The sequence below is a fragment of the Gossypium hirsutum genome, chromosome D09, assembly GCF_007990345.1.
Source record: "Gossypium hirsutum isolate 1008001.06 chromosome D09, Gossypium_hirsutum_v2.1, whole genome shotgun sequence".
NCBI lineage: Eukaryota > Viridiplantae > Streptophyta > Magnoliopsida > Malvales > Malvaceae > Gossypium > Gossypium hirsutum.
Genome location: NC_053445.1, coordinates 31,115,059 through 31,128,304, shown reverse-complemented (window position 1 = coordinate 31,128,304; position 13,246 = coordinate 31,115,059). Strand labels below are relative to the sequence as shown.

General features: G+C 31.3%; 2 protein-coding genes across 2 annotated transcripts; one reads left to right on the top strand and one right to left on the bottom strand.

The window, feature by feature from the left end:
- The first annotated feature begins 4,041 nt into the window (after positions 1–4,041).
- On the top strand, positions 4,042–5,008 carry LOC107892955 (pollen-specific leucine-rich repeat extensin-like protein 2). Its single transcript, XM_016817967.2, has 2 exons — positions 4,042–4,771; positions 4,862–5,008. Exons 1-2 carry the CDS (start codon positions 4,114–4,116, stop codon positions 4,921–4,923), a joined length of 720 nt encoding a protein of 239 aa, XP_016673456.1. The 5' UTR covers positions 4,042–4,113; the 3' UTR covers positions 4,924–5,008.
- A 6,812-nt stretch (positions 5,009–11,820) lies between these two features.
- LOC107892635 (uncharacterized) lies at positions 11,821–12,690 on the bottom strand. Its single transcript, XM_016817698.1, has one exon. The coding sequence runs from the start codon at positions 12,688–12,690 to the stop codon at positions 11,821–11,823; it is 870 nt and encodes a 289-aa protein (XP_016673187.1).
- Between the last annotated feature and the right edge of the window lie 556 nt (positions 12,691–13,246).

Genomic DNA, 13,246 nt, shown 5'->3' with positions numbered 1-13,246 from the left:
AAGGACAAAATGGAACGATTGTGCAATGCAATATGCGGAAAACATACAAAAATAAACTTTTGAACCAATAAACAGACATACTAGATCGCTATATAACCTGAGATATCAAAGACAAAACATGAAGGGTGAAGTGCAATAAAGGGATCGTAAATTTAAACCAAATTATCAATTTTCGACAAAAAGACCAAAAGTTATCAACTTGTGGCTTAACTCTCTTATTTGTCCCCAGTGGAGTCGCCAAGCTATCAAAACCTTTTTTGAGATCGACTTTTTATTTAAAAAAAACAAAAATAAAGATAGAGTCGCCATCAATCCTTTTTATTTAGGTGTAATTGGATCACCTCAAAAATATTTTAATAAAATGTTAGACTTATTAAAACGATACTTTTTGGTCTACAAAATCCAAAAATGGGTTTAGGAGTCGGTTACGCACAAGGAAGGATTAGCACCCTCATGACGCCGAAAATTGGTACCTAGTAGATTACTTGATGTCTTAGTATCGAGAATTGAAAATTTGAAGAGAATTTAAAATACGATCCCTTTTTGTATTAAGACATTACTTAATTAAAATTAATTTTTGTGAAAAGGGCTTATTTCAGGTTAATCGAGAAGAAAGGATTATGTCCCGTAAGTTAGGACACAAAGCCTTAAATCCTCGAAGACAAGAATAAATGCCATTTTTTCATTACTTAAATCTTGTTTTTTTTATTTTTAAAATAGATATTCGACTATTTCGGTTTTAGAAGAAGCCATATTCCGTAAGTTAAGAACACGACTCTTCAAATTCAAAAATAATGAATATTGCCTCGATTTAAAAATTTTCCTTTTTATGCATCATGTAAAAACGAACGTAAAATTTAAAGTGATGCACATTTAACTTATTAGGGCACATTATAAAAATGGATAAGTATATTTAAACACAATGTATGATATAGTGATAATGAAATAATATAAAATGGCTATATGGGTATAATATTAGAATGATAAATGATAAATAGATAAAGGAATACTATAATAACAATAATGTAATAATAATATTATTAATAATCATATCATAATAATAATAAAATAGATAAGGTAACTTAAAAAAAAATGGAAGATGCATGATTAAAAAGATAAATATGTATGACATGAAAGTACCAAAAATAATAAAAGAAATAATAAAATAACAAGAACAAAATAATAAAAATAAAATAATAATGACAATAATAATAAATAAATAAAAATGCACAAATAAAACAATGTGTACAATCTAATTTTTAAGTATATATAAAAATAAAGAAGTAATAAATAAATAATAAAAAAAACAGTTTGTAAAAAGGTTGAAGTTAAATAAACAAGGATTAAATTGAAATTTAAATGAAATTAGGGGTATAAATTGTAAATAATAAAAAAATAAACTAATAAAATGGAATAAAGGACCAAAATGAAATACGCGAAAAGAAACAGGGACTAAATGGGAAATTATTCCAAAACTCCAGGACACGCGTCATTCCCTAAGGGGTCAGCATACGAAGGACTAAATCGAAAACAAATTAAAATTAAGTGATAAAATAAAAAATAGAACAAGACTGTATTGAAAACCGCCTAAAAAGCGGAAGGACTAGGGTAGAAATTATACCCTAGTCACAAAAACACGTAGATCCTGAGTTACTCGGATCGGGTAATTAGGTTGAGCGTCAAAACGAGGCCATTTTGGGAATTACGAACATCGGCCAAAACGTCGTCGTTTAGCCCAACTTATATAAGCTAAAAATTCTTTAAAAAAATCATTCTGTTTAGGGTTTTAAAAAAAATTTGAGAGCTTTTTTTTCTCTTGGTTTTTCTCTTGTCCGGCCAAAGGGATGGCGGACTTCCGCCGTGGCCACCGATCATCAGCTACGGTGACCGTCACCTCCAGTGGCCGGAGTTTAAAAAGTTTATTTGTTTATTTTTATTTAAAAAAGAAGAAGACTAGATCAGAGGGTGGTTCCCTCTGTATTTAAAAAAAAACAAAAAAAAAAGAGAAAAGAGGCTTTCAGCCTTCTGGGCATGTCCCTCTCACGCCTTTTCCTCCGACGGAGCTCAGGCGAATCACGAGGGAATCAAAGGCTCCTCCACGTCGAAGATGGGTCGTTTCTCCTCGAGGATGACAAACTTGGCCACCCATGACGACGGCGCAACAAGATCGGTAAGGGATTTTTGTTTTATTTCTTTTTTTATATATTTTTGAGAAAATAAATGTTGAATAAAAATCTACCTTTTGAACTTTTTTGTGTTCTTGTTTTTTTTTGATTGCTTTCGTATTTCTTTGTAAAAAATACATGGTGGTTGTTATGGCTTTTATAGATGATTTACAACATCGTTTATCCCTTCTTCTTTTTACTATTTGCTTTTGCTATTTTTGTGTTTGTTGTCCTTTCGTTCTTTCTCTTTGCAAGTGATGGTGCGCGGCCAACGATGGGACGAAGACCCTTGCCTTTGCCGTTTTGGTGCAATGGCGGTAGAAGCGCATCAGACCTCGGGAGGAGAAGCCTCAAGTGGCGTGCCTACAAAGGGGGGTACGACGCCAAGAACCCTAGGATTTCTGAAAGTTTTTAGATAGTAGGCCTTAGGATTTCTTTGACTGTTGGGCTTGTAATTTGGGTAGTGGGTTTTGTTTAAATTAGAGCTTGAATTTGGGCTGGCATGTAATTTGACCTTTTTTTTATTTGGTTTTATTTAATTTTTTCATTTAGTATTTGTTTGGGCGAGATAAAATTGGGCCCTTACAACTAATTTACTTGTGATGAGAATATTAATAACAGTTACAAAAAATTATGGACACTCTTGTTATTTCAAATGAATTTTTATTAGTGTCTCATGAGTTGTGTAATAACCAAAATTTATCCAAAATTAAATCAATATTTTATGATAACTTCAATCCCAAAACATGTTTCAAAGTCCATAAATATATTGATTGATTAAACTTGATCAAATTTTGGTAAAGAAAGGTGGGCATAGCCCTAAATAGTCCATTAGTTTCTAAGTTATAATTTATTTTTATTAATTACAAATTAAAAATAAAATAAAATGAAATGAAAAATGACAAAAAAAAACCCTTAAAATTTTGCAAATACTACAAGTTAATCCGTGAAACCTTACACCTGCTGGTCAGGTCAAAATCACCCAAACAACACTGCTAAGGGCCATCCCAGCCTATCGGCCAACATCCCATCAACCATGAGTTTATGATAGGAACAATCTCACTCTTGAGTCATTTTAAATTTAAGTTATTTAGAGATTGGATTATATCGAGTTAAAGTTTTTTACACTCAGCAAAAAAATACGAGCATTCAACTTTGATGGGATTCAAACCCATACCTTTATATGACATTATTGGGTAAAAATAGGATGTGATTAAGTGGTACCATATTAATGTGCAAAATTAAACTAAACCTCAATTTCATTTGAAAAGATGAAAGTTCATTTGCAAAATTTTATTTTAAAAAATGAATTAAATTACCGGTTCAATTCATCAATATTAGGAAGTAATTTGTATATAATATTTAGAGTGGTTGATTTGGTGGTCAAAGGCAGTTCATCTTCGAATTCACTCGGATTTAAATATTCGAGAGAATAATTTCCTTAATATTAGTCATTGCTAAAATAATGGTAAGAGTTAATCAATGATTTCCCGGAAACCATTTAATTATTAATCCTTGATTGCTTCATTTGTATTTATAATTGAGTTGTCAAATGTTGTAAGTTGAATAATCATTTTAATTATAGGATTTAATAAGAATAAAAAATTGAGAAAAACTAAAATTAAGAAAAAAGAAGAAGAAGATAAATGAAAATTTGACTTGAATAGTAGTAATGTTTGATTAATTTTAATCTTGGTTTTTTATTGAATTGAATTTAGTTTCGATTCGTGAATAAATTTACTATAATATGTTTAACCAATCAAGGATTCGGAAAAGAATCATTTTAATTTTCCTAACTTCAGAGATTTCTTCATTATTTTAGAATCAATCACTTGGTAATTAGCAATTTTGGAGCAATTACTGGAAGAAATTTCAATGCATTCGAAGCCTATAAATTTCTTTATTTTTTGTTACATTTTACATCAAAAGCTTGAATATTTTTGAAGCAATGGAAACTATGAACAAGAGATTTTCGAGAGTGAGTTTAGTCGCTGTTTTGCTTGTTCTTATCGCAGTTCAAGTCAATGGTTTCTTCCCTTTCGATTACGAATCTGAATTTGCTCAAAATTCTTTAGATTTCCAAAATTTTCCATCAAATTCCGATTCCGATGAAAATTCATTGTTTTCAGAATCTCATGTTTATGAGCCCCAATCCCAATACTTTCACCAGGTAAATCCTGAAGAAACATCTTTGCTTTCACAATCTGAACTTCCTCATGATTCATTTCAAACTCAAAATTTTGAATCCACCAATCTACCTTTCGAAACTCAACAATTTCCTTTTGAAATAAATGCAAACCATAGAATCAAATCACCATCTCCATCACCGGCACCATCACCTGTACAAGTGTCATCACCAGCACCGTCACCTGTAGAAGTGCCCTCACCGGCACCGTCGCCTGTAGGAGCTCCACATCCTCCAAAACCGAATCCAGACAACATTTGTAAATTGAAGTGTTCGACGAAATGCCTAAAACAAGAAATTCCAATTCTCCACAACTTATGCTGCAGAGTCTGCAAGTTAAGATGCTTATACCATTATGCGGATCTCATCTACACTTGTACTAATCGTTGTGCAGAATCCATGCCCAATACCTTCAAGTCTGGTAAAAATAATCTGTAATCTTTTGTTTTTTTGTTTTTAATTATCAAATATTATTTTCATTAAACGCTGATACAAATTCTATTTTTTGCAGATGAGAAGAAAGAAGCTGCATATGTGAAATACTGCTACAAAAAATGCACCAAGAATTTCTAGGCTTTTTCTATTTAATGTTTTAGATTTTATTTATAATGTTAGAAAATTTGTTCATTATTAAATAAAATCCAAGATCCATTGCATTTATCTTTGATTTATAATATATATGATATAATTTTATTTTGTTTTCAACCCTTAAATCTTTTCAATCACATTGGTCTTATTATATATCTGCTTTATTTGACACAATTTTTTGAATTACCCATAGTTTCCCTCCAACTCATAAATAGGAGAATAATGCATTTCAATGCATACCAATTGAATTAAAACTTAATTGATTATAAACAATCTATTTTATTACCTTGTAAACTATATTTTATTTAAATTTAAATTTATAATTAAAATGCTTGAATTTAATATTAGAAACTAAATATATTCTCTTAATATCGTATATAATAATTTGGATTGAACAGTGGATGACATGTTCATATTTAATTAATTTAAAAAATATTAAAAAACATTTTTTATAATTTATAATTTATAATTTTTAAAATTATTTAAATTTTTAAAATTTTTAAAAATAACTAAATACTGACGTGTCATCTATGTGGCAATTCACATGTATGCGACATTAACAAAGTTAAAAATGTTGATTTTTTTCATCCATTTTAAGGTTATTTGATAAAACTAAAAATAACTTTTTTTGTAAAGTTGAAGGGTGAAATAGGTTATTATAATTATAATTCTAATTATTAAAATTATGATTAAGGAAAAAGACAGCATGATAAATTCTGTAAATATTTTAAGGTTGAGAGGATAAATTTTGAGAATGAAATAAAATTCGGATTTTATTATGAAAATTTACACTAATTTCAACTTTTGGGGGATAGTATGGATTTTTGTGGGAATCTTGGTTTCAATAGTGTTGAGATTAATATACGGTCAACTTATCATATGTCCACACCTATAAATGTCGAGGTCAAATCATGTATTTATTGTAATACGATTTCTATGAAGATTTTAATCCCATTGAAAGCTGGACCAACAAAAGCACCTAATATCAAGTGTTTACATGTATTCAAAATTTTAAAATATCGAGCTATTCTTTGAGTTTGAACATAAATCCAAATATTTGAATGGATTTAAAGTTAAACTATTAACATTAAATAATTTGTTTAAAAAAAGTGTAAAGTTGGAAATTTTAAAAATATTGAATGAATCTCTGAAGTTGGTAGAATTAAAATTATTTCAAATAATATATATTATGAGTAAATTAATTTTTTTTTTATAATTGAGGAGGAAAGAGGCTGTTTTAAAATAATTTTTTTAAGTTTAAAATCTCCCCTAAGAAATAGTGACAGGCTTAGAAAGTGGAAAGAGTTCATCAATGATTTAATTGTAAATCCTTTGATTGCTTCATTTCTTTTGATTGAGTTGCCAACTTATTTATGCTACTTTTAATTATAGGATTTAATTTAAATAACAAATTGAGAATTTCTAAATTGAAAATTTGGGTTTTTTAAAAGAAAATTAATATAAATGATTTTTTATGTTTTTTTAAATGCAATAAAAATCGAATTAAATAAAACAAATAGGATGCTGCCATTCAAAAATTCAAAAAATAAAATATTATTTTTTAAAAAATTTTTTTTACTCTAATTATCATAACTAAAATCATCATGAAAAACCAATCAAATGACATATTCACAAGTAAACAATTTCAACTTTGGAGATTTCTTCATTATTTTAGAATCAATGAGTTGGTAATTAATTTTGGAGCAATTAATGGAAGAAATTTGAATGAATTTGATGCATATAAATTTCTTGGTTTTTTGTTTACATTTTTCATCCAAAGCTTGAATCTTTTTGAAGCAATGAATAAGAGATTTTCAGGTGTGAGTTTAGTCACTATTGTGCTTGTTCTTATTGCAGTTCAAGTCGATGGTTTCTTCCCCTTTGATTACGAATCTGAATTTGCTCAAAATTTCGATGAAAATTCATTGCTTTCAGAATCTCAAGTTTATGAGCCCCAATCCCATTACTTTCACGAGGTAAATCCTGAAGAAACATCTTTGCTTTCTCAACCTGATCTTCCTCATGATTCATTCGAAACTCAACAATTTCCTTTTGAAATAAATCCAAACCATAGAATCAAATCACCATCTCCATCACCACTACAAGTGTCGTCACCAGCACCGTCACCTGTAGAAGTGCCATCACCTGCACCGTCGCCTATAGAAGCTCCACATCCTCCAAAACCGAATCCAGAGAACACTTGTAAATTGAAGTGTTCGACGAAATGCCTAAAACAAGATATTCCAATTCTTCACAACTTATGCAACAAAGTTGCAAGTTAAGATGCTTATACCATTATGCAGATCTCATCTACACTTGTACCGGTCGCTGTGCAGAATCCATGCCCAATAACTTCAAATCTGGTAAAAATAATCTACATTCTTTTGTTATTTTTATCAAAAATTATTTTCACTAAATTCTGATACAAATTCTATGATTTGCAGAGAAGAAGAAAGGAGCTGCATATGTGAAATACTGCTACAAAAAGTGCATCAAGAATTTCTAGTCTTTTTTTAATTATGTTTTAGATTGAATTTATAATTTTAGAAATTGTGTTCATTAATAAATAAATTCCCTTACATTTAATCTTCTCATATCTCCATTGATGTTTGGTTATGATTTTTCAATTACATTGATGATTTTTTATGTATTATTTACCTTTTTTATTACATATTTTTTCTTCTTTGATTTAATTTAATTATTGAATCCAATCACTTGTATTCCATTATTAACAATTTCATTTTTTTTTCAATTTAAATATTAAAAATGTTTTATATTAATGTCTGTATTTTATAAACAATCTATTTTTGTTGCCTTTGTATTATAGTTTTATTTTTTTTAGTGTCTAAACACAATAAAAAAAATTTAATAATTGATAATTATAATTTAAATACTTTATTATTTTAATCAATCATAATTAAAATATTAAAAAAATATGATTTAATTAAATGATCAAAATAAGTTTAAGTTAAAAATAACATAATAATTTTGATTTTTATTGAGCTATTTAAACTATTAATAATTTATTAACTTGAAATTGTAATTTGTTTTTCTTTTTAATATTTAAGATGTTGGTGGACGTCGAAACCACCAAACATAAATTCTTATGACAAAATAACAGTGATTAGCAGTATAGAGCAGTAGGGTTGAATCCACAGGGATTGACTATCTAATTTCGCCTTTTTTCGTGACTAGAATCGCTGTCGCAGTCGCAGTCGCAGTCGTGCCCACGACCTGTGCGTAGAAATGTTGAAAATAAAAATAAAAATAGGGGGTTTAAAATTGATTAAGATAATAAAATAAGGAAATACAAAAAATAAAATAAAATAAAAACATATTCGAAAATGCAAAAATAAATTTAAGAAAATAAAATAAATGGATAAATAAAATGTTTTTTAAGCTTAGCCTTAGCCTTGGTGTACTCCAATCTTGAATCGATCCTTGAAATAGATTTTCCCTTCCAAGCGATAAGCTGGTTATAGCAATCGAGGATCCCTCAAACCGCCAACTCTTCCTCTCGTAACCGATCTCGGTATCACCTGCAAATCGATCCTTGTTGAATTTCTAATTACGTGGCACGTACCCGTAATTTAAGACTTCGACAGCCTTGTGATTTGAAAAGTCCAACTTGAATTAACGACCTCAACCGTGTGGGTCGTTTAAATCCGATCACTATCTCCTTTGACGGAATCCAACTAGCTTTTTCCAATCGAACACGCCAATCTGTTCGCGGGTTTTGAATACAGCACCGCCGACTCAACTTCCCAACTGTACGCCAAACGATTCCAACCCAACGTGCACTTTTTGAATTGAAATCGAATCAACTTTAAATGGACGAATTTATAGTATCCCATATGCTGGAGAGATAGCGAATTCCAAATTGCAAAGTATTTAGTATAGGTTCATATCTCTCGGTTACTTTGTCGAAGAAATAATCGGGCTAAGGCTAAAAAAGGTTTAGTTATCATGGAAAAAATCGTGCTTTGAAAGTTGTTTTGTGGAATTGTGAAAGATGAAAAGGGAAAGGGTCTTGGAAGGTAATTAAACCAAAAAGCTAAAAGGAATGAAACAACAGTATAGAAAACTGACGCAGAAAGGGAAAGAAAAATAAGGAATTTTATTGAATGCCAAAGGTAAATTTGTGTGTTGAATTGGATGTAGCCACTACGTATTTATACACACTTTTAGTGCTAAAATTTAGCTAGATTTTTCTTAAATATTATCACTAAATAATCTTAAATGTTATTACTAAATATTATTACTAAATAATTCAAAATTTAAAAATAAAATTTAAAATCAATATGGAATTTAAACTAATTACAGAGTTGTAATAATATAAAAAATCATTCAATCTTTATCTAGCCACTTTTTGAATCTTCAATCTTTAATTAAGCCTTCCTCTTTGCTTTTTGTTCCAATTTAGTCCCTTTTTGTAAGAGTTTGAATTCAGCACACCAACTTCATTCCTGATAAGAAAAATCCAAATTTAATAGCATTTTATTTGATAATTAACCAAAAATAAATATATTAAAAATACGAATTTATCTTGCTATAAAATTCCCCCTACTTCGCCGATGCTTGTCCTCAAGCATGATATCCACTAAAATAATTCGTCAATCCCTTTCAAAATCAAAACTCCATTTCCTAGTCAAGCATACTTCAAACAATTAGGTGAATAAAAAATAAACAGTTGCTAAACTCAATCAATAAGCATTTTATAAAATCTTGAACGGCATGTCAAATTCAACTATTTCACTAGATTTAGGCTTATTCAAACATGCGAAACGATCATACCCAATATATACTTTTATCAATTTTTTTATTTATTATTATTTATTCTTTTTTTTCAAACATAGTCAAGTCTTTTGACGCGAAGTGAGATGATAACCCAAGTACCTCACCCCAGTTACTCAACCCGACACATTCTCCTTATTTATTTATTTCTAATGAATTCGAGACATAATCAAACTTTTTGACGCGAAATGAGATGACAACCCAAGCACCTCATCTCGGTTACTCAATTTCACATGTCCCTAATCGATTTATTTCTTAAGGTAGCTTGATTAGCAGAGTGTTAAAAGCTTCGGCTCGTCACCAAACCTTTTGACGCGATACGAGATGACAACCTAAGCGCCTCATCTCGGTTACTCAACTTGGTCACATTTCTGAATCTTCACTCTTGACCAAGCTATTAGCAAATTCATTTAAAACGAGTACTTTCATTAGGCAAATTCAATAAAACCAACAATTTTCATGAAATATTGACTAACGCATAACATTTTCAATTCTACAAAATATTCATTGATCAAGCAAGCAATAGTTATTCACGATTCACCCACTTATTTAAGTAAACTAAACATAAGAATTAAAAGTTTATTTCTAAAACAAATTAAGAAATTATTTAGCGAAACCATGCAAAAAAAATAGCATGGCACATCCTACGAACCCCTCTACTTAGCCCACATTGCCCTCAATATGCAATTTTAAAATAATAATGAATAAAAGGGTCAAGTGTACTCTCCATGTGAATTTGGCGGAAGGTGGTTTGGGCAGTTCAGGTTGGTTCTGGTCGATTCTGGTCAGTTCGGTCCTAGGTGTATGTTTCAACAAATGGCAACACTGAAATTTGACAGGGCGTGCTCATGCCACAAATTAATTCTGACCTCATAAAAAAATACTGTTTTCGTCCATGTTCTTGGTAAATAACATGATCAAACGGATTAAAATGATACTTTATTTAATTCTCAAACTAAACTAGAATTCAAAATTAAATTAAATAAATGAAAAAAATGTGGGTTGCCTCCCATAAAGCACTTTTGTTTAACGTCATTAACTCAACGGCCTGAGTGTTATTTGTTTGGTTTCTCAAGAATTAATTCTTCCATTATGTGCACTTGGAAGTTCTTGTAGAAAGGTTTCAACCTTTTCTCATTGTCCTTGAAACACTTCCTGGATTCCTCAATTGTTGGTGGATTAAGGCATCTTTGAGCTTCTCTGTTTGGGTTTGCCTTTTCCTCTATCGAAATCCTTAAATGTTCTGGTAACGGTTTGAGTTCCAGTTCCGAAGCCTGCAAAATAGAAGGCAAGAGTTCAGTTTTAGAAGGAGAAAGTTCAAAATATTTACCTTGACTTCTAGGAATTTGTGGAGTCTCTAATCGAATAACGGTTTCACGAATTGGTTCTTTGAACGTCATTAACTCCTCCAATTTATCCACCGTATCGAGGTCTAAACTCTTGCAAAGTATAATTTGTAACCCATCCTCTTTATGATACTCAAAATGAAATTTCATTAGTGGTTCAATAATATCAACTCTAGAAATATTCGACATTGTGTTGGGCTGGCCCATCACCTCATAAACATTAAATTTTACCACATCACCGTTGAATTCCATAGTGAGGGTTCCACTATGAACATCAACCTTTGTACGTGCAGTACTTAGGAATGGCCTCCTGAGTAGAATATCGGAAGCATTTTTTGAGTGGTCGTCTTCATAACGATGATGTAAAAGTTTGAAGGAAAAATTAATTCATTTACCTTTACAAGAATATCTTCCAACACCCTTTCTAGATATATGCATCCTGTTTCTTTCAAAGGACCCATGTTTAACAATTTAAAAATAGATAAAGGCATTACATTAATAGATGCTCCCAAATCACACATTACTTTCTTTATACCAATATTCCCTATTTTGTAGGATATAGAAAACATACATTGGTCCTTACACTTAGGTGGAATTTTTCTTTGTAGTACTACAAAAATGTTTTTCCCCACATTTACCCATTCATTTCCTTGGAGTTTCTTTTTGTCGGTGCACAGTTCTTTCAAAAAATTTCCATAGCGTGAAACTTGTTTCATTGCATCAAGTAAAGGAATATTAATTTCTATCTTCCGGAATGTCTCAAGAATTTCTTTTTCCTCTCGTTCCTTTTTAATTTGGGCGAGCCTTCCAAGGTATGGGGAGGTACAACAAATGGTTTATGAGGTGCCGTATTAGTGGGAGCTGCTGGTTCGGCTTCCTGTTCAACATCGTGGTCACGACTCGTGCCAGGCACTAGTTCTGACTCTTTTCCATCTTTTACAGTCATAACACTTGCATTTTGACGTGGGTTCGGCTTGGTTTGAGATGACAATTTTTCTTGGCTCTCCAAACGACTAACCGTAAGTGCTAGCTTACTTATTTGTTGATCTAGTTCTTGAAAATGTACTTTAGTCTTTTGTTGGAACTTTTCGATGCTAACGGCTAACCTCTCTACTATGGCTTCAAGAGATGACTTTGAAGGTTGATACTGTTGAGGCGTAGGTGGTCTTGGTTGATATGGTTGATTGTATTGAGGGTTCGATCCATAGCTCAAGTTTGGGTGCTCCCTTAACCCTGTATTGTATGTGTTTGAATATGGATCGTAACACCTTTGAGGTGACCCTAGAAAGTTCCCAACGGCATCTACTTGTACGGTTGTGTCTTCAAGTAAAATTGGGTACAAGTTGGTAGGATGATCAAGCTTAGCACAAATCCCGCACAACCGAGCTGGGTTCGTTTGTCCTACAAGCATATTTTTAACCACATTATTAAGTTCATCAATTTTATTTACTATGGAAGGAGTACTTAGCTCATGAACCCTTCTCGTAGGTCCCATAAGTAGTCGATACTGTTGAGAATTTATAGTCATAGTCGAAATTAATTCCTTAGCTCTTTGGGGAGTCATGCTCGCAAGAGCCCCTCCACTAGCGGCATCAATCATCTTCATTTCCATTGGGAGTAACCCATCGTACAAGTACTGTAAGAGCGACCGTTCAGACAGGCCATGTTGTGGGCAACTTGCGCACAACTTCTTGTATCATTCCTAATATTCATAGAGTGATTCTGTTTCTTTTTGTTGTATTCCGACTATACTCCTTCTTAATTCGGTTGCTCGAGTTGCTGGGAAAAACCTGTCAAGAAACAATCGAGACAGATCAATCCAAGTATTAACAGATCTCGGAGGTAAATAAAATAGTCATTTTCTAGCAGAGTCGGCTAATTAAAAAGGAAAAGCTCGTAATTTTATTTGATCCTCAATTACACATTCTGGTTTCATGCTTAGACAAACTATGTGGAACTCTTTCAGATGAGTATGGGGGTTCTCATTTTTTCAAACCGCGAAAAGTAGGCAATAAATGTATTAATCCCGACTTCAACTCGAACGGTGTTTTGCCCGCTGAATAAGTTATGCATAGCGGTTGTTGTTCATCTGGTGCAGCTGCAAGTTGGCATATAGTTTGATTTGCCATATCATCTGAATCTTTGGATAAGTAAATATCTTCGGTGTA